At 38.0% G+C, this 24,197-nt stretch overlaps 4 protein-coding genes across 8 annotated transcripts; all 4 read right to left on the bottom strand.

Annotated features, from left to right (window-relative positions):
- Positions 1–1,266: 1,266 nt before the first annotated feature.
- stmn2a (stathmin 2a) lies at positions 1,267–8,816 on the bottom strand. The gene is made up of 5 exons (XM_057340801.1): positions 8,633–8,816; positions 6,546–6,641; positions 6,109–6,284; positions 5,732–5,923; positions 1,267–2,826 (listed from the first exon to the last, which is right to left on the bottom strand). The coding sequence occupies exons 1-5, from the start codon at positions 8,649–8,651 to the stop codon at positions 2,767–2,769; spliced, it is 543 nt and encodes a 180-aa protein (XP_057196784.1). The 5' UTR covers positions 8,652–8,816; the 3' UTR covers positions 1,267–2,766.
- A 430-nt stretch (positions 8,817–9,246) lies between these two features.
- Positions 9,247–12,742, bottom strand: upp1 (uridine phosphorylase 1). 4 transcript variants are annotated; one of them, XM_057340791.1, is made up of 8 exons: positions 12,626–12,742; positions 12,418–12,464; positions 11,911–12,022; positions 11,634–11,792; positions 11,419–11,533; positions 10,799–11,008; positions 10,519–10,665; positions 9,247–10,024 (listed from the first exon to the last, which is right to left on the bottom strand). In XM_057340791.1, the coding sequence occupies exons 2-8, from the start codon at positions 12,444–12,446 to the stop codon at positions 9,876–9,878; spliced, it is 921 nt and encodes a 306-aa protein (XP_057196774.1). In that variant the 5' UTR covers positions 12,447–12,464; positions 12,626–12,742; the 3' UTR covers positions 9,247–9,875. The 4 variants fall into 4 exon arrangements, with proteins under 4 accessions (XP_057196774.1, XP_057196773.1, XP_057196775.1 ...); XM_057340790.1 differs by having other exon boundaries at positions 12,418–12,458; positions 12,626–12,737; XM_057340792.1 differs by lacking the exon at positions 11,911–12,022 and having other exon boundaries at positions 12,418–12,458; positions 12,626–12,697.
- A 171-nt stretch (positions 12,743–12,913) lies between these two features.
- Positions 12,914–16,198, bottom strand: gra (granulito). The gene is made up of 7 exons (XM_057340794.1): positions 15,988–16,198; positions 15,258–15,337; positions 15,073–15,125; positions 14,881–14,956; positions 14,290–14,396; positions 14,096–14,146; positions 12,914–14,007 (listed from the first exon to the last, which is right to left on the bottom strand). Exons 1-6 carry the CDS (start codon positions 16,056–16,058, stop codon positions 14,117–14,119), a joined length of 417 nt encoding a protein of 138 aa, XP_057196777.1. The 5' UTR covers positions 16,059–16,198; the 3' UTR covers positions 12,914–14,007; positions 14,096–14,116.
- A 3,258-nt stretch (positions 16,199–19,456) lies between these two features.
- rbm12bb (RNA binding motif protein 12Bb) lies at positions 19,457–24,190 on the bottom strand. 2 transcript variants are annotated; one of them, XM_057339317.1, is made up of 2 exons: positions 24,025–24,190; positions 19,457–21,917 (listed from the first exon to the last, which is right to left on the bottom strand). In XM_057339317.1, exons 1-2 carry the CDS (start codon positions 24,081–24,083, stop codon positions 20,006–20,008), a joined length of 1,971 nt encoding a protein of 656 aa, XP_057195300.1. In that variant the 5' UTR covers positions 24,084–24,190; the 3' UTR covers positions 19,457–20,005. The 2 variants fall into 2 exon arrangements, with proteins under 2 accessions (XP_057195300.1, XP_057195301.1); XM_057339318.1 differs by lacking the exon at positions 24,025–24,190 and adding an exon at positions 23,019–23,220.
- Between the last annotated feature and the right edge of the window lie 7 nt (positions 24,191–24,197).

Here is a 24,197-nt window from a genome sequence, read left to right as displayed (position 1 = left end):
AATGTAGAAGGAAAAGTACACACAATAAAACAATAAACCCTGTGGGTATAACAATTTGCTCTCAATGGAAGTAGAGTCTAATGAATCTTATAGAGGGGAAAATAATGTATGTAGAGCAATAATCGTCTTCTTTCTTGCACAGGGCCCTCATACATTTTCCCCAGGCTACCAAGACACAGTTTTAATAAGTGTGAAATGTGAAAACAGATTTCTTTTTTTAATTATGGCATGCTAATGATGCAATATCATCTATATCATACAAGGAAACATGGCTTAGTGACCTCTAATGTTGTTTACTTTCTCATTTCAGATACGTACTTAACCAACACTTGTAATGGTATTTCTATCAGTCATTTAACAACTTATATAGTCATTAAAAATGCTATTCAAAGCAAACATATATTCATGTTTATGTCCTTTATATAAATTATGCAAAAGTCTATTTGTAATAAAAGCTAAACCAATAAATGTAAAAAAAGCTGAATAATGTTAGTCTCTTTGGGTAACTCATGTAAAACCACTGGGTGCTAGAAAAGAATATTACCGAGCTAAGAATATTAACATATCAAATCGTATGCCATAATATTTTTCATACCTTTGGGAGGTTTTATTGTATTCATTTCTTCACTCTAGTTTGCTTAGAAGTAAATTTGCAAGAGGAGGTTTCAGTGTGTGAATATTTCCATAACAGATGCTTTTGAGAAACGTGGGGAAAAGGCCTCTCTTAGGAAAACACTCTGTGGGAATGTTCACATCCACCGTGGGAGTTTGGCACAGCCACTGCATCAAGATTCCTTTCTCATTTTCGCAAATAATGTCCTTTTATAATTATGTCTGTCCTCTTGTGGTACATTAGCGTCACAGTTTCACTTAAAAGTTTCTGTCCTTATTTTGTGTAATAGCGCAAGTATATTTGAATCTGAAAAAAATCTAAATGACTTTCATTGAAAGTTCTATGATAAGCATATAATTAATCATTTTCAATATATATTTTAATAATTACAAGAATATTGTCTTTTTTAATGTAGCTGCCATGTTTATAGATCCTGAATTAATTTTCATCATTTAAAACACTATTTTTATTTTATCATTAGATTATATTTCGTTAATATATATTGTTTTTATTGACGCATACTTGGTATAAAAATGTTTCTAGGGTGTTTATTACTTTATTAGGCAGTTTTACTGACGTAATCATAAAAACAATGCCACCTGCTGGTGCTTCACATAATGCTTCACCTAAAGGCAAATAACACAGCATTTCATTGTTCACAGAACCCCAAACCTTTATTTTCACCAAAATTTGCACACAGAGAAATGAGAGGGGGGAAAGGACAATTTGGCAGCCGAAGATGCTTCTAGCATATTTATAGAAGAGATAGTGATTCAAAGAAAAAATATAATCATTCAGTGCATATTCTGCAAACGCCTATCACGTCACTTCCAGAGAGAAAGGACACAAATGCTCGAGTCAACCTAACATGGACACACACACTTACACACACACATTCATCCTATCTCACAAAAATAAACAAGGTAAAAATAAGTTACACATCAAAGGCTTTAGCTGGGAGTATAGGATGATACATTCAGCTGGTAAAGATGTTATCTGTTTTATCAAGCCAGACATGACAAAACATTCAAGGAGATGAACTCGGGATTAATAATGATGTCTACTCCTGCTAGTGAGAGATGACAAACAACAGCCTGAATCAAGGTGAGGATACAGGGTCAAGATCTTGCTCTAAGAAGCAAAAACAACAGGAAACCTGGCTGATTCTTTTTCCTTTTTCAGTCATGACGCAGGGTGTGTCAAGCTGTCCAATCCAAGAAGTCCAGAAGGGACGCAGTGCTTCCAAACGTCAGCCAATGAATGTAGGTTTGCAGACGCCAACATGCAGATGTTCATAACATTTCAAGAAAGTGATATTTATTTGTACAGAGAATATTAAAACAAAAAGCTCAAAGACATACATTCAGTTTAATTTCATTTATCAATGAGACACTATCAATGTGTTTTATTTGTTTCTGCGCTCATATTTCAAGCTATTTGCTCAGAAAAAAGGAGCCTGTCTTGATCATGCTGTATATAAACTGAAGTGCACTATATATTCATGAGTCTCGATATGGTGGCATGTTTGTTTTGAACAGGTAAACCTGTGTTAAACTGGGCCTGAGCACTGAAGCTTTTTGCATTCTTCACAATTACACCAAACTTTACATCATTTAACACTGCAAACGTAAGCAAGCAGCTTACTCACAACACCGAAACCTTTCACATGGTCAAACCCGACGTGGCTGAACCAATAAACTGATCAATAATAATCATCATCAATTAATTACATAAAACATCGTATCACGTTGATTTGATACATAATCATTCAATCAGATTAGATAGATAGATAGATAGATAGATAGATAGATAGATAGATAGATAGATAGATAGATAGATAGATAGATAGATAGATAGACAGATAGATAGATAGATAGATAGATAGATAGATAGATAGATAGATAGATAGATAGATAGATAGATAGATAGATAGATAGATAGATAGATAGATAGATAGAAAAAGATGTATATACAAAATAATACTTGTGTCTTTCCATTACTTTATGAAATCAAGCAAGACCGTTCAAACAGTATACAATTGTGATACTAGTTGTTTTGACTGTTGTTTACCAGCGTTTGTTTGTGTGTGAGTGTGCGTGAGCAGGATAGGATGACAGGTTGGCTGATGAAGGGTGTGAGGAGGTGGAGGAACTTCACGCTACCAGCTCTTCCCTCAGCTCCTTGTTCCTGCGGACCACTTCAGCGTGTCGCTCCTGAGGGTCAAAAATATGAATTTTACACACGTAAAATAGTGAAAACAATATGCAATATATGCGTGAACATATGACTGTAAAATTATGCAGATTGCAAATTATTTTTACTAGCCAGGTTAAAGGGGATGTGCAACGGTGTTTCATGCATTCTGACTTCTTTACAATGTTAAACGTGCCGTCTTCTCATGCTTGACATTGTCAACTTTTCAAAAACGTGTTGGACGTATGACGTAGTATTTCTGCGCTTGATACACTCCCCCAGCGTTCGTATAGGTTTAGGAAAGGTTCTTTTGAACATGAAAATCCCTTTCGTAATAACTTTTCTTAGTCCCTTATTGGACAATTCTCCCGGAAAAGCACACCCACGCATCAACCTGCCAGAGCGAGAAGAAAGAGCACGCCAGCGCGTCAACCAGGGAGAGCGGGAGAAGGCGCATGCGCACACGTAAACCAGCTGGACCAAGAGAGAGAGCACTGCGTTCGTGAAGTTGAGCTGTGTTTGTTTGTTCACTGCATTTCGGTGAGGAATGTTATATAAACGGTGGATATAATGCTGGAGATCGATTAAAACTGATAGATGAAGCGGTCCCAGCGCTAAAAGATGCCGGACATGAACCGCATGCGGTAAGTGAAAGAGAGTCATATGTCTGTGCTTTGGCAATGGGTGCGCACTAGGGTTGCTTTCGTCAACGAAAATTATGACTAAATATGGTCGTCAACGAACCTTTATCACGTGACGAAAACAAGACGAGACCAACGTAAATGCTGGTCAGGTAACGATGACTATAATTAAATGTATAATGCAATATTGTTGACGAATAAAAACGAGACTAAATGTTGTTTACAAAAATATAAACTATGCTAAAATGTCTTCATTTTCGTTGACCAAAACGAGACGAGACGAAATGTTATAACGTTATTTCGTCTGATGCTTCAACCTAGATGCGGAGTGGAATCCTGTTATTTAAATGTCATCTGGCTGTTCTGCGTGTCTTGAGTGAATTATGTGCACAGTTTAACATACAACACGAGTGATGGTCGAGGATCTATCTGCGTCTGCACTGTATGAGGATATGAACACATGAACTTCATCTCCAGAGTTGCTCTAAGAGTTTATTTTACGATCGTTTTACTGTTTGAGTGAAGCTATCGGCAAACACAAAAACTCAAATGTCTTCCCACAGACCCGTCAAAATAAAAGTCCCGTTAAATTCAACACTCAGACAAAAAGTACTTCAGTGAACTATAGTATTTGCTATTGAAAATTGTAGTGCCCTTGTAGTAAATTGATAAACACTGTATACTATAGTAAAGTTCAAAAACACGATAGTATCTAAGAATTTTACTGCAGTTTACTATAGTAAATACTATAGTATACTACAGTAATTTATGTTGACAAATATACCACTATTGTATAGTAAAAAAGGAAAAACAGACAAATTAGAAAAATTCTAACAAATTTAGGTAGTGTAAAAATGATATGGCCCTAATTTATCCATCTGTATGTAACATGAATGTCTTTTGTCAGTTACCTGCCTTTTCATGATGAACTGCACTTGCATCATTTTTTTTTAATGATGACAACCGACAATTTATACTTGTGCTCCTACTGTTTGGCCTGTGCTACCAAACTTTAAACCTCTCTAGCACCAGTGCTATGTGCAAAAGCAGTCACTCTTTTCCTGTTGGTTCAATTGCTGGCAAATGTAACCTTCCAGTTGACTTGCGAAATCACTTCCATTTGTTTTATTAATAAAGGATATTGGAAGTAAAATCGGTCTGGGTAATTACAATTTCGCATCGCAGCCCTCTGAATCGTAATCGAATGGCATCGTGATGTGCCCAGAGATTCCCACCCCTACCGATGAACGTAAATTCAAATCAGAGCGTCTTCCGTGTCTGGAATGGATGTATTCTTGAGTCTATAAGGTAACAGTAATATAAGATAACCTTTTTTGAAATGGGTTTGGCTAAAAGAAAATTTTGGTTTCGTCTATACTACTAGGTATACTATATACTTATACTATATTGACTGGGTTAAATAGAATTGCATTACTAAAAAGAGACTAAAATACAATTTTCATTGACTAAAACTAGAGTAAATGTCATCAGTTTTAGTCGACTGAAACTTGACTAGACTAAAAAGAGTATGAACGTGACTAAAACTAATAAAAACTAAAATGAAAGCTTGACACAAAGACTAGACTAAAACAAAAATTAAAACAGGCCGCCAAAAACAACACTAGTGCGCACGTGCTTTAGTTCCGCGCCCCACCCACACACGTGCGGCAGGAGGTCGTATGTTTTGGAAATAATCGTACAGCTGTATCTGTCTTTTATAAATGTGATCAAACTAAAGACTCGGATATTTGAAGGATACGATACTGTTCTGTAAGTACTCAAGATTAACATGAGATATGCAGAAACTGTATGAGTTACGGCCACTATAAACTGGCCAAATGCCAGTCCATTATTTAGTACTTCGTAGTTTACTTCACTTAATTTCTTGAAGCTTCAGTGTATGGAATTTTGCGGCATCTATTGGTGAGGTTGTGAATTGCAACCAACGGCTCACTCCACCCCTCCTCCTTTCGAAGCACTACGGAGGCTGACACAGAACTAAGATGTCATCACGTTTTCGCTTCCTTTCCGAAAGAGATAATGTATTTATGAAACTGTAAAGCAGTTCGTCCGTTTAGGGTTACTGTAGAAACAACATTGCGGGGACATGCGGTGTGTGTAGATAGCAATAGCTCATTCTAAGGTAATAAAAACATAACACTTCATTTTGTAAGGTTTTTATACACATCTGAAGACATAGTTATGTATGTTATATTGCATTTCTGTCAATACGTCCTCCAAAAAATGACACACTGGACATTTAAGTTTCTTGAGTTTTGTTCACCTTCTCGTGCAGACGTTCCATCAGGGCTGCCAGCTGAGCCTCGCGGTTCTCCTTGATCTGCTCCATCTTCAGAATCAGCTTTTCCTCTGCCATCTTGCTGAAGTTGCTGTTCTCCTCCATGGCTTTGAGCAGCACGTCCCTTTCATGCTCGCGTTTTTCAGCCAGAGCTTTAAGCACTTGAGCTTCCTGGGACTGTCATTATATATATCCAAACACACAGGCAACATTTCATTAGGGCGATTTTAGTTGGCTAATTACGGTCCAAGACTCTCTGTGCTGAACATTTGTGGCTCCACAAAGTAATACGTACATAATATAAAAGATTCGCTCATGATTATAGCTACATAAACTCTTATTTAAGTTCGCCCTCCACATACCCTCCTGCGGTCTTCAGCTGCCTCCAGCTTCTTCTGGATGTCCTCCAGCGAGACATCCCTCTTCTTTGGAGGGGAGGTGATGCTGTGGGCCACATCGGTCACTGGCGAAGGTGGTTTCAAGATCACCTCAAAGGCCTGGCCTGAAGCCCTTTTATTGATGGGCTTTACCTCCATATCTAGAAAGTCAATCACAGACGGTCTTATTATGTAAAATGGGGTGGATTTCAGATTTCAATCTCAGTTAATAAATATAAAAATGAATTATTTTTTCAAATTAAGAGTAGCATTACTGTAGATAAGATTCTAATCAAAGAACATTGATATTTTAAATACTCCTATATTAACATACTGTATATAGACGAAATATCTGTTACAATGGCCGTCTTTTCTTTCTATCGTAGCTGATTTCAGATACAGATATTTGTTCTTTGATTTACCTTCAAATTCACAGACAATGTTGTTGCGTGTCTGTGGGCTGAAGCAGGAGCAAATGAGAGAGAGCATGGACAGCTCCTTCATCTTCTCCTTGTATGCTGGAACAAAAGTAAATTGGCCCCTTGTTAGTTATATGAACATACCTAGTCATGCACAAATATGCTGAATTTAGCAGGGTACTGCATATCGCAAAAAGTCTCTGCAACTCTTTCGAGTATACGAGAGGGGGCTATAATATCATACACTTCATTTTATCCGGAGGCTTTCTCTATGATGCTTCAATTGAGCGATGAATAATTTGTCTAATGATTGAGTCTGCGACTTTAGCTGAAATGAACTGAAATTAAAAGAGAGAGAGAGAGAGAAAAAAATGTTTATTTAAATGTTTATTTATATAACTATTAAATTAGTTATCAGTATGACATTCTATAAACAACAATAACACTTCAGGGAATTTCCCATCATGACTATAGTATTTTCTTCTGCATGGCAGATTAAATGCGTAACGCAATAAACCGTCTGGAATGAAACAGAGCAGCTCCCTGAAAACCTTTATCTTACCATAAAAAGTGCCACAAATGGAATGTATTGAAAGAGTTTTCTACATTCAAACAAATGAAGCTCGCAGACTCATGAAAAATGCAAAAGCAACACTAATGACACTTCCCATTTCCTGCCCTCTGTAGCATTGTACAGATTACAAGCACATCCTCAACAGCCCATTAGCCAGAAAATGAGAACCAGGCACTATTCTGACTAGCAGACACTAGTTTGTCCTGCATTAATCCTAAAAAAAGTAATAATCCAGACCAATCTCTCCAGCGATTCAGGTGTAATTCATCACAAAGACAAAATCCGGGACCATGCAAATATCCACCAGTGTCCACATGCTGTCAATACTTATTTGTCTAGTGCTGTAAAGGTCACCATGTGCAGCATCCCATTGCTGCAGGGCTGGCCAAACTCCCAGTGTGCATCCGCTAGCCATTCTCTCCGATATCAACAATCAGGCCCACTGCATGGGGGCCTTAGACGGAGATCAATAAATCCTGACAGACGAGGCCTATGAAAGATTCTGAAATGTGACTTAATAGCGTCTGTAATTTTACAGGCTACTGAATTCTGGGAAAAACGCAGTAAAACCTCAGTGCCGCCCATGCCGGTCAGTCATGAATTGTATCAGACAGACACCACAACAAAACTGAGACTGGTTTTATTATGGGAACAAAACACAAAACGGTTATTAATGGTAGGTTTTATCACACATTCCCTTTTAATATAATCACTGAAAGAAGACCTCCGTTATTGTTTTCCTGACGTTGTTATTTATATTTACTACATACGTAAATAAATAACTAGGCCTATAGTATATCTAAGAGCATCTTTATTAGATTTCTCTGAATGCCTAAAGAGGCTTATTGATCATGCAGGCTGAGTGAATGCAAGTGAATCTGTCACCTTGATAACATCTGATCATAGCGTATGCCAGCATTTAGACTTCATAAAGACGATGACATTTTTAACAAAAATATGATCTCATTTCGCACATATGTGCACATAAAATCCTTAATTGCTCGTTTAATGTGAGCCAATCACGTATGGTAAGGTGATATTTGTAGAGGTTTTATTGCTGTATGTGGGCAGTGTTAAGATGCCGGTTTCTTGGGTGCGGTCTTTCTGCATTATGATGCGCGCGGCAGCAGGAGCAGGTGCGCCATAGCCAAGCATCCCACAAAAAATGTCATTATTATATATAAACACACACACACACATATATATACAGACGCTATTAATTATGATTCAATTACGATTAATTCTCGCCATATATTAGGCTATTACAGACTACAACAACGCCAAATGCGCTTTTGTATGATGCCTCCGATAATTTAATCGTAGACTTTAGTCACATGCGCATATTCTAGTTTAGGTAAAACATATAAGAAACATATTAACAATGCCAAAATTGCTTTACTTATAAATGTAAATATTCTTGCGTCGCACGGTTTTGGCATGCCTCAGTCGTTTTCTTCCTCAGACTCAGTTATCGCATTTCCAAACGCAACAATCAAAAGAAATGCGCATCACTTACCGATAGCTGTTTTGGCCATTGTATTCTTTCCTATATCCGTATTAATTTCCACAATGATGGTGGTTTGTGCCAGTGGCGTTGGGAGCGGATGATGCTTAAGGCACTGAGTCAGCAGAGCACAATGAGGCGAGCGGAGAGATGTGAGGAGGGAGCGGCTGAGTTATGATCCTCTCTCAGCGCGCAGCAGCAGATTGGCTACCAGCAGATTTCACTGACGTGTGTGTGTGTGTGTGCGTGCGTGCGTGCGTGTGTGTGCGAGAAGAAAAAAAACACTTGCATCTAACCGACACTTACAATTCATGTTCTGTTCAGGATGCATATCATTGCATGCAGTTTAAAATGCAAACGTTTCCAGTCATGTTTCTGTTGTTTGAGAAAGCAACACACATTGGGCTTTGAGGCAGCCTTTTGCCCTCCAAGAGTTTCTAATTTCTTCTTAATTTGTTTATTAAATTAATTATTAATTTATTATAGTGTTTATTATTATTATTAAGTATTATTGTGTTGTCTTTGTGGATTATTGTGCATATATGACATTTATACATATTAGTGTAAGGCGGCGTTGTTTTTAGCATTTATTTCATGTAGTAGAAATAATACACATAAAACACTAATTCAATAAATCTCTTAAAGTTTATTTCTCTTAATGTTGCAATGTTATATAAACATTCAGTCATGGGAATAAAACAAAACTTTGCATAATGACATTTTGCAAATTGTAATGGAAAAAATTAAGACATTGGTGATTTTACAGTACAACTTTACAAACTGTTGTAACAAACAAAATGAGGCAAGACCAACTAAGTGATAGACCATAATGTAACTAGTGCTTAAAGTTAAAAACTGCACAGTAATCTCACATTTCCCTTTGTAAATAACTGCTATATCAGGAGTACTTTGAAGACAGCAGTATTTTAAAACAATAACAATAAATTTAAGACAGTATAGAATACAATTTGGCTAATGTAATTTCAAACCAATTAATCTATTATTCAAAGCAGGAGTGTGCATGAGTACAGCATATTAGTGACTTAAATAATAAACCGTAGAAAAAGATTAAAGGTATTTCTGTTGGTTTGGTCAGATTTCAACAAACCAGTCGACTTGATCTGGTTTTCATATATTAAGGATCTTCCTAAACAAAACTGCAGTATTTTCCTAAAACTGTTTCCTATCTTCAGCCGAGGACCGTTTCCGATGTCTGCACGGAAACCTGCCTGTTATTGTTCTAGCTAGCACAAAACTAGCTTTTCTTGGAGGCATTCAGCTTCTTTTTGATGTAATGTTTTACCAGCATCTGAGGCCGCTGCTGGTAGTTATTCAGGACATCATGAGAGCTGGTGAGCTGGTCTCCTTTCTGCCTGTCCAGCAGTGTCACGCACACAACAGCCGCTGAAAACAAACAAACAAAACAAAAAAGCTGTCATATTATATTATACCTTAAGCCATAAATTCCAAACCCAAACAAGGAAAAGCAGGCTTAATGTGTGACAAATTCCATGAAGTCTTTTAAACTCTGCAAGCAACTACTGTGACTCCAATAAAAAGATAAACCTTGAGCACCTGTGTGAAATACATGAGCCCTGCAGTTAGTGAATGAATCTAGTCAGCCAATAGAGTTACAAAAAATTTGCAAAATGTGTACCTTTAGCTAGCTGTCATTGGGGCAGTACCCTCAAAGATACCCTTTAATATTAGACAGAAATGTATTTGAACCTTTACTACCTTATCTACCCCTAAAGGATGCGATTTTATTTCTCACAGTGTTAATGTGTACAACTGGCAGTGTAAATATTGCACATTTTTGACAGTTTATTTAAGACGGCATACTAGAAAAGGATGGTTTGTACAAGGATTACTCATTATTGCCTTTAACAATTGCATACCACGAAGATTACTCAGTTTGCACATGGCCGCAAAGACCGATGACTCCATCTCAATGTTACGAACCCCAGCAGCATAAGCTTCAGCAAGATAGCTCTGTTTATCCTCCTCAGTGTATGAGCAGAAGGCCCCATCCAGCCGAGCCTGACCTGTCCCAAAACAGTTTTCAAATATACTAAACATTGCATTGAGAAAGGTACTTGCATTTTAAATTTTCCTTTTTAAAGAAGTTGAAAATGGAACAACAGCAAGTGCTTAAGATTAGATTTGATGTTATCGTACCTTCGTAAAAGTCTAGCGTGCACATCGTGTTACCAATGACGGTCTCAAACTCTCCGAGGTCATCGCCACACTTGAGCAGGTCCTCTGCAAGTTTGCCATCAAGTTCTGTGCTCCTGACGACTGGTTTGCCCAGGATGATCTGCTCAAGGCGGGGCTTGAACATAGCATCAACTGACTGCTTGGTAACCACCACAGTGCCTGGCTTTAAACCTGACAAAAGGCCAGACAAAAAATGGTTGAAAAACAATGACTTGCCTCACCATTGTATGTGTAATGATTCATTTGCCAAGTTAGAAGAACGGCTCTCTGTTACAACAAGGGTTTTGTGCATCTAAGCAGTAAAAATCAGCTGATCGCACTGTGTGAGATAGCATTTTATTTATGTGTTTTTTTAAGCCCAATTCAAAATTTAATTCAAATTAAATACATGTAACATTGCTAGTACTTGAAAATAAAGTATATTGTTAATACAGTTTCAACATATGAGAAACCGCAAGTGAATCAGGAAATGATTTACAAAGAAAAGGCTTTCTCAGTTTACAACACAAGTGTGGGATTATACAATATTTTTGCCCCTTTTAAGCGAGAAGTTAAATGGTAAAAGCAATGGATGTACGTACCTATTCCACCAGAGGTTCCGATGCGCACTATTGTAACATCAGTGCAGCGAGCATGATAGAGAAGCTTAATAAGCTCATGCAACATTATTGAGATTGACGGGATGCCCATGCCATGCTAGAACACAGAGAAACCTAACATTAATATTCATACAGAGTGAGATGCCTGATAGACAATGATACACTTAACATTTTATATGGAGTTTAAGCTTACTCACACTGACAGATAGCAGCGGTCCAACTTTATACATGGCATAGCGATCGGTCCCTTCGCATATATTAGGGTACTCTGCATTAGGGTCTGCGAGCCCCAACTCCTTTGCAATGTATTCAGTGAAAGACTTCATTCTCCATGGACTTCCCCCTACACACACAAACTAAAGAAATAGGCATAAAACTTAATGCCTTTAGTTGTCACATACATAACATACAACAATGAATTATTTTGATCAGCATAAAAACCACAATATAAGAGTTGATGTTTTTTGACATTACTTTGACATCTCCAAACATTGCTTGTAAGTCGTGAGTGGACGTTCCGAGGTTAAAGTGGTAGAGTATGTCATCTTTCATGGAATCCAAATGAGGATTGTTAACATATACGGACCTATGCACGAATTATAGAAGTTAGACATTTTCCCAGGGAAAGCAGACAGGTTTAAAGTACGACTTTAATAACACACACACTAAACAGTGTACAGTGGGATAACAGTAACTCAGGGTCCTGAAAAGGGCATTGTGCGGAAATTCCTTTGCATTTCTACCACTTCTCACAAAACGGAATTTAACTTTACTTAATGACTAACACACTGCACACTTCATATGAATGAACCTGTTATTATTAGGTGTCAAATTGTAAATGCATAACAAATGTCAAATGTGTTTCATCAATCATTTGACAACACAGCAAAGGAGCGGTCAGCGAGTACATGTAACGTTACACAACAAAAAGGAAATAATGAAAACATAAGGAAAAACGATCAGAATCGTATCATTACGCACGTCCCGTTCTTCTCTTCCCCCCGCGGCATGTTCCGTTTTCCCTGTAACTTAATGTGACAGATCTCATTGTAATTTTCATCGGGCTCTGTATAAAGTTACATTGGTTAAAACTTATGTAAATCATTCAGACTCATATCACACATACTACATACAACGGACATCAACATGCGGAAAGAAATGTCTTTGAATGAAAAGGGATGTGCATTACCTTAACGATTAACTTTACCCCGTCAAATGAGCTGTCCGTCGGCAAGGTCCCTTTCTGTCAGCTCCAGCTGTAACATCCGGCTGCGCCGCTGCTGTACGTAACGTGACCAAGTGTCTTTTTCCACAAGAACTCTGACAAACCCCGCCTCATGCGACAGTGTGGGCGGGACGGAGCTAGTTCCGAGCAGGCTGATTGGAGAGTTGAGATTCCAGTTGCAGCAACAGGGTGGAGTCGCGACGGGAGGTGTTTGTTTCTCTTTCTCTCACGCCACATTATTTTTTTATTTACAGTTCTCGTTTTACAAGTACTAAACAATTCGCAGACTTGAACTTTTCTTTCACCAGACTAATATTTTTCTATTCTTCCACACAAACCAAATGCTATATGATATCCCTGAGGGCTGTAGTTTACTGATTAGTAAATTAATTAAGATGAATGAAACAATGAAGCAAAGCACCAAGTAAAACAAACTTTACTGTGTGTAATGAATTTTGTGGAGATTTGAATTTAAAACAAGGAGTTTACAGATTACAGTGTCAGTGTGATAAAAAGCAAATACTTTCAAACAAAGATTGAACTTTTTGTGCTTCAATCCACTTCACTGCAATATATTATAAAAACATTTAAATAAACAAAAATAAAGTGTATTACTATCCATCGTCACAAGGATGTGTCGGTCAGTGTACAATTATTTTAAAGACTCCGTAGTTGTCAAAAAGATTGTGCCACACGTGTTGCTTGCTCACTCTTTGAATCCAGCCTCATACACTTAATGTCCAGTGATCAAAATTCAAACATTTCTGAAGTCTAACTCCAACATCTGAAAAAACGTCTATCACTCAAGGTGCACAACTTCAAGCTACATCACAAATCCAAATATCAGCAAACCTCAAAGATCATAAAACTAGTGCAGTGCAAAACCGTCAGCATTTTGGAAAAGCCAGAGTTAGAAATCACAGTTGTTTGATGATGTAAAAAAGTATTATCAAGAAAGGATAAAGAGTGAGCGTATAATGTATAATTATACATTTTTGCAAAGAATACTTTTGCAAAGACCAAGACATCCGTGCTGCAGGTATGCGTTACTCTGCAGAATAAAAATCAAGTGTTCAGCCTCAAAGAGAGAAGTTTAATATTTCCTTTTTAAAGAATATAGAAATTTATTTTTTACAATTTTCTATGCCTTCATTTTAAGACCAAAAAGTGAAGATGCTCGTTAACCTCTTTTACGCATGAATTAGGCACTTGTGAAGGGCTCTGCAGTTTTCAGAACTTAAAAAAGCAGTTTGTAACCATTTCCACCTTGCTTCCCATGTAGTGCAGCTTCAGACCCTCATATTTAAATAAAAAAGAATGTAAGGAATTCTCCACATTAGGCAACCCTATGAAAAGAAATTTAAATAGGTAAACAATGCATTATCTAAAAGATAACTCAATTTTAACTGCATGTAGTGTGATATTAGCACTTACATGTCCTCTTTCTTGTAGTGGTTACTGATTTTTTGGCACAACGCGAGTTCTCTAGATTGGATCATAGATCAGAAACAAAACTTAAACATCTTTTGTCTATGCATGTTCATTCTTGTACGTCTATAAAAACACCTTACATAAAATAATTATTAAAAGCTCTGTATTACAAAATTTACATGAAAGTAATAACTCACTCCGTTCTCCAAAACTATTGGATGATCTGGCAAAAACTCAGGTTTCTTCTTGGCCATTGGACAGTTTGCCATCTTGATAAGGAAGTCCCTAGTGTAGCATATTCTTTCTGCCATCGTGAAAAAAAAAAACATTCAGCATTGGCTCTACATATCTATCTATCATTGATCTTAAGTGATTCTTACATTCTGGACTTAAATCTAAAAGGGATAGTTCACCCCAAAATAAAAATTATGTCATCATTTATTCACCCTCAAATTGTTCCAAACATGTATACATTTCTTTGTTCTGCTAAACACAAAGGAAGATATTTGGAAGAATGCGAGATCTCATCCCCCATTGACTCCCATAATATTTATTTTCCTTACTATGGCAGTAAATGGGGGATGAGATCCGTTTGGTTACTGACATTCTTCCAAAAATCTTCCTTTGTGTTTAGGAGAACAAAAAAAATGTATACATGTTTGTAACAACCTGAGGGTGAGTAAATGATGACAGAATTTGTATTTTTGGGTAAACTATCTCTTTAATTTCTTCTCCTAATTTTCTGTGTCCATCTCTGTAACATAACATTTCTGTGTTAAGAGGGAAACCTTTCTTTTTTGGCTGGATACTTGTGCTTTGAAGATGAAGGATTTCGTACAACTGTTCCACTTTAATACTGCTATCCTGTAGACAGTAAACACAGTTATTGGGTTAGAGACAGTCAAATAAGAAAAAAGACCTGCGTCAACAATTACGGTACAAAGCATTATGTTAGCTTAGTACAATAAACTTGGTCTTACTGGGTTTTTAATTGGCTTTTCAAATGGCTTGATCACAACATTGCTTTGGGGTACTATGGTGACGTGTCCGACAAACATACAAACACATATAAAAAAAAACATTCAAATTAGAATCAAAAAGGGACCTAACACACTGACTTGCATTGTAATGGTTTTGACTGTGTGTGAACATTGTCACAGTGTACCTTGATTTATGTTAAGGCGACGTAGTGGCCTCGCTGGTTCCAAATTTCGGACAATCTTTTTTGACACCTCCATTTTTCTCCTGAAATTATAATAAATATATAGTGTGTTTATTTTTATTTAAAATTTAGACATTAATTTTTTTTCTGAACATTCAGAACAATGTATTGTAGTTCTCTGTCATCACAGAGCTGCAAGATAAAGTGAGTCTGACAAGAACACCACAGCACACATAACAAAATGTACATTATAGTCATACACATCTCTCTATTTTACACATTTGCCATCTAGCACTCTAAAGGAAAACAAATATATAAAGTCTAACTGGCAGTTAAAACCTTCTGGAAAAAGTTATAATAGATGACAGGTATTGACAGATACACACGCAAGCGCACGTGCACGCACGCGCACACCACAAATAACAGCAAGTTAAGAGTATTTTTAATCGGCCAATATAAAAACGTTCAAATTACCCGTAACATATAATTGCAGATATACGTCACATAAAATCGACAAGTGTGAAATATTAAAAATGTATGTGAAGATGAGCTTTATCATGTGAATCCATCGACATCATCAACTGTTTCTGCTAGCTGGCTAGCCATGATGACTGCCAACTTTTCTCTTGATCATTTAGTTTTTACACCATAACATGCTCACGGCAGACAAAATGTAAATGTAGACGAATGTCGTAACACAATCATACAAAATAAACAATGAATGGCTTCTTACAGTTTTTCACTGACGAAGCGTCCAACTTCAGCCACAGCGTTATCTGCCTCCGTCATTTCAAACGCATGCATTCATTCCGCCTGAGCTCGTGACTCTTCATCTGCTCGCTCGAGCTGCCCGCACATCGCATGAAATGAAAAGTAGCCTACAATTTAAAATGTGCTTAGTGTTTTAAAATGAGTCTCTACTAAAAATCTTTATTTAAACTCGTCTCAATTTTATCATGGACATCATTATATTTTGTACTGTTATTAAAAGTAAAATGCTAACAATTCTAGTAACATATTTTTTTTGTCTGTTGTCATCAATACAAGGGTTTATTTTTCTTTTAATAAAATCATAAAAAAGTTTTATGTCAGGGTGCTCTAAGAAAAAAAGAGAAGAATATTGCAATATAAGGGATGTAAAGTACACAAATTAAAGGGATGCAAACTGACTCATATACTGGGTATTTTATATCACTTTTGACACGCTTTACCTATAAAGACTCTTTGTTATAGGGAGCTAAATAGTACAACCTACAGGTGCTGGTCATATAATTAGAATATCATCAAAAAGTTGATTTATTTCACCAATTCCATTCAAAAAGTGAAACTTGTATATTATATTCATTCATTACACACAGACTGATATATTTCAAATGTTTATTTCTTTTAATTTGATGATTATAACTGACAACTAATGAAAATCCCAAATTCAGTATCTCAGAAAATTAGAATATTACTTAAGATCAATACAAAGAAAGGATTTTTAGAAATCTTGGCCAACTGAAAAGTATGAACATGAAAAGTATGAGCATGTACAGCATTCAATACTTAGTTGGGGCTCCTTTTGCCTGAATTACTGCAGCAATGCGGCGTGGCATGGAGTGGATCAGTCTGTGGCACTGCTCAGGTGTTATGAGAGGCCAGGTTGCTCTGATAGTGGTCTTCAGCTCTTCTGCATTGTTGGGTCTGGCATATCGCATCTTCCTCTTCACAATACCCCATAGATTTTCTATGGGGTTAAGGTCAGGCGAGTTTGCTGGCCAATTAAGAACAGGGATACCATGGTCCTTAAACCAGGTACTGGTAGCTTTGGCACTGTGTGCAGGTGCCAAGTCCTGTTGGAAAATGAAATCTGCATCTCCATAAAGTTGGTCAGCAGCAGGAAGCATGAAGTGCTCTAAAACTTCCTAGTACACGGCTGCGTTGACCTTGGACCTCAGAAAACACAGTGGACCAACACCAGCAGATGACATGGCACCCCAAACCATCACTGACTGTGGAAACTTTACACTGGACCTCAAGCAACGTGGATTCTGTGCCTGTCCTCTCTTCCTCCAGACTCTGGGACCCTGATTTCCAAAGGAAATGCAAAATTTACATTCATCAGAGAACATAACTTTGGACCACTCAGCAGCAGTCCAGTCCTTTTTGTCTTTAGCCCAGGCGAGACGCTTCTGATGCTTCCTGCTGCTGACCAACTTTATGGAGATGCAGATTTCATTTTCCAACAGGACTTGGCACCTTCACACAGTGCCAAAGCTACCAGTACCTGGTTTAAGGACCACGGTATCCCTGTTCTTAATTGGCCAGCAAACTCGCCTGACCTTAACCCCATAGAAAATCTATGGGGTATTGTGAAGAGGAAGATGCGATATGCCAGACCCAACAATGCAGAAGAGCTGAAGGCCACTATCAGAGCAACCTGGCAGCACCTGAGCAGCGCCACAGACTGATCGACTCCATGCCATGGCGCATTGCTGCAGTAATTCAGGCAAAAGGAGCCCCAACTAAGTATTGAATGCTGTACATGCTCATACTTTTCATGTTCATACTTTTCAGTTGGCCAAGATTTCTAAAAATCCTTTCTTTGTATCGGTCTTAAGTAATATTCTAATTTTCTGAGATACTGAATTTGGGATTTTCATTAGTTGTCAGTTATAATCATCAAATTAAAAGAAATAAACATTTGAAATATATCAGTCTGTGTGTAATGAATGAATATAATATACAAGTTTCACTTTTTGAATGGAATTAGTGAAATAAATCAACTTTTTGATGATATTCTAATTATATGACCAGCACCTGTATATTGATGCTTAGGAACAGAGCAAACCCTGAAGGTTTTTTTAGGAACCATGCTTCATGTTTACTTGATGCCCCCTTTGAAGTTTTGTTGTAACACCGTCGCGTCGCGCCGCATCCAGTGTGGACAAATTTTTAAATTAAAATGGATTCTAATGCGTTTTATTTTCTTTTGCCGCGTCCGGTGTAAGAATAATTTCCATTCTGACCCAAACTGGTGCTTTGTAAATCTCCCAATTCCTGAAAGTTCTTTTTCTATATCCTTATGGTTGCAGACCATGAAACAGCTGACTAGCGTTTGTAGCCTGATGCATCTTGTAAATGGAACACTACTCACTTTAACAGATTATCCAATTCTATGTGAATTCAGACATCACTAAAATGTCTGATATTATGCCTCGGGAAGCACTCACATTATTTACATTGATTACGGCCTTTGATGTGGCCCATCATTTTTAAGCATACCTCTTAAAAATGCTTTTTATTGCTGAAATCTCTCTTTTCTATATCCCCCATCATTCCCACACTCACCAACAGAAAGGAAGTAGTTGTTCCTTCTCCAGGATTCATTGAACTGCAGTGCCCTCTAGTGACATATATCAGGAAGCAATGTGGTTTTTCTAACAAACTGATGATGACTTAAGCGCCGATGTCAATGCATCCATATCATTACTGTTAAAACATTATCACAGCTGCTGTAACTACAATATAAAAGGATCTGTTTCAGAATAACAATACATTAGATGTGTCTCGTTTCAGATGGCTGCGTCCTCGTTTACTCTGGAGGTCGCATTCTCTGGATACGACATACTGCATGTCTGCTGAGGTAAAACACGTACCACAAAATTGTACACCGTTTACATTTAAACACCACGTTTGATTGAGTGTGCGGCTGCTGCCGTTTCTACAAATAAAAGACGTTTGGCGACGTAAAGAATTATGGTTTATCTTTAGCAACGAAGGATACACCTCATGCGTCTTCCGAATTCCTGTGAAAGGTCGTCGCATTTGAAGGGTGTATTCTGAGTGCCCTACCTGCTTTTATGAAACGAGACAGCCTTGATGACGTATGCAGCCTTGAACGCGACCTCCAAAAGACTCCGCCTTTCAAAACGAGACAGCTATTGTTCACTTTATGAAATGCATCATATAGACCTTCAGAAGTCCTGTAAGTTATAAGTAGTTGTGTAAAGGCCTTTCAATGAAAAGTGTTTTTTACTCCATAGTTCACTGTTCCCCACTTACCTTACATGCATCATCTACAAACGTTATTATAAGAAATCCTCTAAAAATGGAATTACGCCAACAAATGTGTTACTTTTAAATAAACAATATGTGCACATTTAATAAACGTGATAGCAGACACGCAGTTTGTGAATGTGAAAAGTTTCATAAATGCAAAGAATTCACCAATCATACAGAAATGTTATTTAATCACATTTACATAATTATTAGAATGTTCACTGGATAATACTGACTTCTTTATCAAGAATGAAAGTAAAAGAAGCGTCAATAACAAAACTAATTTCAAAATGACAAACAAATGATTTTCAGTGGATGAGAAAACAGTTGACACAATTTCACAGGGATGTTATCAAGAACACATGTTAAATCTTTTTCTTAATCAGACAGCTAATATTACTGACATTTGTACAATGAAAAAAGAAACAAAATAGTAGTCTGAAGAAAACCATAAAACACACTGAACTTGGATCAAAAGTGGCCAAGCACAGCACAATATTTGAAATCAGATGATGGTAACTGTTATAGCATAATGTGGTGTTATAAAGCAAAGCAGTACTTTATCAGCAAATTTAAGAATCTAACTAAAAAAAGTATGAAAAAAACATGCTTTTACTTGCACATTCCTTTATTTGTTGTCCTTTTTGACTTAAGACAACAAAGACACACTTCACCAGTTCCTGTGAAACTGCATTCTGAGTGCATATTTACTCAAACACAACCTGAATTTTCCTGGTGCCAATTGGTCTTCCATTTAATTCCTGCAGAGCAGTGAGTGCCTCTCTGTGGGTTTCAAAAACCACAGTCGCACACCGCCTGGGAGCTCCGTTTCTATCATACAGCAACGAGGCAGATCCTGGGATCACTCTGTATCCATAGCAGAAGTCATAAATCTCATCGATTCTTATCTGCGAGGGTAGATTGAGCAATTTGATACACGTCGGTCCCTCAAACTGTTGGTCAGGTTTTCCGTACCCATGATGGCCATTACCATCCGGTCCCGGTCTAAATGCATTATTACGGTTAAAATTAGGCTCAAAGCAATCACCTCCATAACCACGCTGCATATTACAATCATCTGGCTGCATCTGGGTATTAAAGCAAGGACCATCATTGAAAACTTCTTGTGGTCTCGGATAGTTCTGTCCTTGCGGGCTAACCGTTGAGTGGTCATTCACGCCAAATTCCCTCATCTGGGCCATTGTAATGCACTTGAGCATGACTTGTGATCCAAGAAACCTCCGTCCATTCAGGGACTGTGCCGTTACGGCCGCCTCCTCCGACTGAAAGATCACCAAAGCTTCACCAAGCCCAGCTCCTCTTTCATCATGCAATAAAATAACCCTATCCTCAGAGAGCGCGAATCCATGGAAGAAGTCCATGATCTCCACTTTCCGAACATCAAAGGGCAGGTTGCGTACGTAGACACATTTCATCTCCGAGTCCGGAGCATCTCTTTGAGCCTGGGGCACGTCAGCTGATCGCTTCAACCCTTTTCTGTCATTCTGTCCGTCAACAGACGATTCCAACATGCCAACCATTTTTTCCTTGGAGATGGGTGACGCATACGCGGCACGATGCAGCAATGTGTCCTTATGATGAGCCAAGCCAGCGCAATAATCTGTAAGATTTCTAAACACCACGATAGCCGACTTGGTCCTATCGTCCTGTTTTTGGGCAAAGATAATAATTTGGTCATCCTTCAAAGAAATCGGATTAAGCAGTGCCCTCAAATCTCTCTTCTCAATACCAATAGCCAAGTTTTCAAACAAGACACAGTATTCATCACTGGAGGGGGAACGAGACCGTGACCTGTAGGAAGCAGGAGATTGAGATCTCGTCCGATCTAAGGATTGTCTCTTTGAACCGTCTGGTCTAACAAGCCCCCCTGCCATCAGCCACTGCTCTTCTGAGCATCTTGTTACTTGTATGTACCGTGGTCCCATGTATTTTCGATCTCTCTTCAGACCTTCGATGGCATCCTCTGCAGTAACAAACCGTACAAAAGCTTGTCCGTTGAATGTTCCACGATGATTCCTCAAAAAGAGCATATCTTCAATTTGTAACCCATCAAAAAAGTTACGCACATTTTCTTTGGTTGCGGAGTACGGCATCCCATTCAACTTTAGATAAACATCATCCATCTCAGACACGGCCCCTTCCCTCTGGCTTTGCGTGTCACCGAAAGAATTTGGAGAGGGTCTGTTCCTCTCTTGATGGTCTACCCTTCGCATGTCTGCTCTCGGGTCTTTATTGAACTGCGGAGGACCTGTTTCCATAGAAGGTCTTTTACCACCCTCCTCGTACATCCCCCTGCCTTTCAACTCAGACCTTCTAGTGCTCTCCTCAAGAACCTTCTGCATTTCTGACTTGCTACTCAGAAGCAAGTTAACAGGGGAGCCCTTAATGCAGCCCCCAGAGCGCGTCATGGCTCGTCTCGCATCTTCGTCAGATGCAAATATCATAAACGCTTCATCAAGCTCCCCACCAATTATATGAACCCCACCATCAGGGATTTTGAGGCCAGTGAAGAAATTGCGAATGTCCTCAGAACCAGCCGTGGTTCTGAGCCCCTGTAATCGGATGACCACAGCCATGATGGAGCACACACAACAGCACCTGCAGACAGAAGGGGTACATATAATAGCATTATAGCTGACACAAACGTTCCCTGCACATCAAAATATTGAAAACAGCTCCAAAGTATAGTTTGCAAACCAATCTTGAACAACCAAGTTTTGTTGCGAAACAAGAACCTAACATATACAGTTAATGTAAAGCCAATGACACCCTCGAGCCATAATACCTTCTTCCAGAAAATAAACCCACACTTTTGAGATTAACAGGAAAGACTAGTTTAGCACCTTTTAGCTTCGGCATTACAATTAAAGCTTATACACTGACTCCACTACCAGAGAGAAAAATCATTACAAAAGTTAGAAATTACAACTAACACAGCTATTGCTAACTGAAAGAATTTATTACTAATAATACTGATACTGTTATCATTTTAATAATACTTTCAATTTACCATTCCCAAGTCAAAGCCAGACAATAGATAACAGCAACATATTCCTATTCAAGTAGTTGAGATCTACAACAGCCACTTGATCAAACATGAACAATAAAACAACAGCTCAGTTGAAAACACAATTTCACATCACCAGCACAAACAAATGACAGGTTGTTTTTGCATCCTCACAACTTTCTTAGAAACCCCTTAGGCCTAGGATCTACTATACAATGCACCCGTTTAATTTCTAAACTCTATTACTCCATCAACGTTTTCATGTAGCCTATAAAATCAATCGCCGAAAAGTGACATGCAGCCATTTTTATCGAACCCGTTTTTGCTTTCCGATTCGGTAGAACGTGTAAAAAAATTATTTCCAATAATTGTATCATAACCTTATTTTCACAACACACAGACACACCGAACGTTGTGTGATACCGTTAATAATTATACATTCAGGAATGAACCGCGATCTATGCCATCTACACGTGCTTCAAACACAATATCGTCTGATAAAAACATTTACAGCCAATATCGTCCTCGGCCAAACCAAATAATCAAACACGCCTTAGTGAGAAACACAGTCGACCCTTTTCTGCAAAAACTGAAAATGTTAAGACAATCGTTTTCTCCAGTAACGTTATCGGTCACGAAAGGATGATAGGCCCAGAATGTGACACGCACAAGCACAACATACACCAACTTACACAAAACAAAGGAAATGTCACTCGTCTCCGAATACGAAATGATATGTCTATTTGGGATGTAGTCCGTCCGATTTCCACCTTGAATAAAACACCGTGTTATTGTGATATTAACATCTAGGAGAAATAGCATAAACCTAAAATATCCGCATCTCTAGAAGCGCCATCTGTAGCAGTACGGAAGCCTGAAGACGTCAAAAAGGCTGAAGTCGCGAATTTGCGAATATGTCTGATGATCATTCTAGAATGCGTGTCGCTGGTGAATAAGGTACACAGGGGCGTCCAACCAATACATTCTATTTCGAACATTTTTGGCACCTTAGGTCCTTTTTGTAGTTATACAAAATGTATATACATATAGAGGAAAATGCTATTCTTTTAATCAAATGACCAAGCTCGCTGGATACAGTATTTACTGTAATTAGAAAATAAAAGTGAGGGAGACAATGATGGCACTTCTGACTGAATAAAACCTTATTACAAAAACAAAACAAACGTGCACGTTTATAAATATTTGCAAGGTTTTTTTTACAACTAATCTGATTCCATGTAGCTATAGCTATTACTTTTAATTGTGAGGATGGGGGTTTATTTAACATTATTAGACATTGTCGACGTAGGAACCGTTGATGGGATTGTTGTTATTCAGCAACAAAGCTGCTCTTATTTTGAAGTCTTCATTTTAAGAGCTGGGGAGTTTCAGCAATGAGTTGTCCTGGTTACTATGGTAAACTGATAACAATGACCAATTTCTAGCACTGAGTGAGGAGGTGCTACATTAACAAATAAAAAATGTGAAAGATAAAATACACTGAAATTAATAATCCACTGACAAGCTTCTCATGAAGCCAAGACCGAAATGAAATAAAAGCACAACCCTATAGCAGAGCAGAGGTTAGCAGAGATCACATTAGACAAATAAAATTCATTTTGGTTTTCACTTAAACTTGTTCATTATAATGTTGTCCTCACAGGCGACTTCTATGGTGCTCACAATAGCATACTCAACCTGTGAAGCAGGACTACCACATCAGTTGCAATGGGGGGGTTGTAATGGATTGCCTCCATTGTTCTGCTGCAAGCCACTCCCACCGTCACTCGATCTTTCCTTGTTGTTTATAGTGACCTTAAAAAAAAACAAATCAATAGACGTGTATATGAAAAGGTTAATATTTTAATTGT

The sequence above is a fragment of the Triplophysa rosa genome, linkage group LG8, assembly GCF_024868665.1.
Source record: "Triplophysa rosa linkage group LG8, Trosa_1v2, whole genome shotgun sequence".
Lineage (NCBI taxonomy): Eukaryota > Metazoa > Chordata > Actinopteri > Cypriniformes > Nemacheilidae > Triplophysa > Triplophysa rosa.
This window is presented reverse-complemented; position numbering and strand designations above follow the sequence as displayed.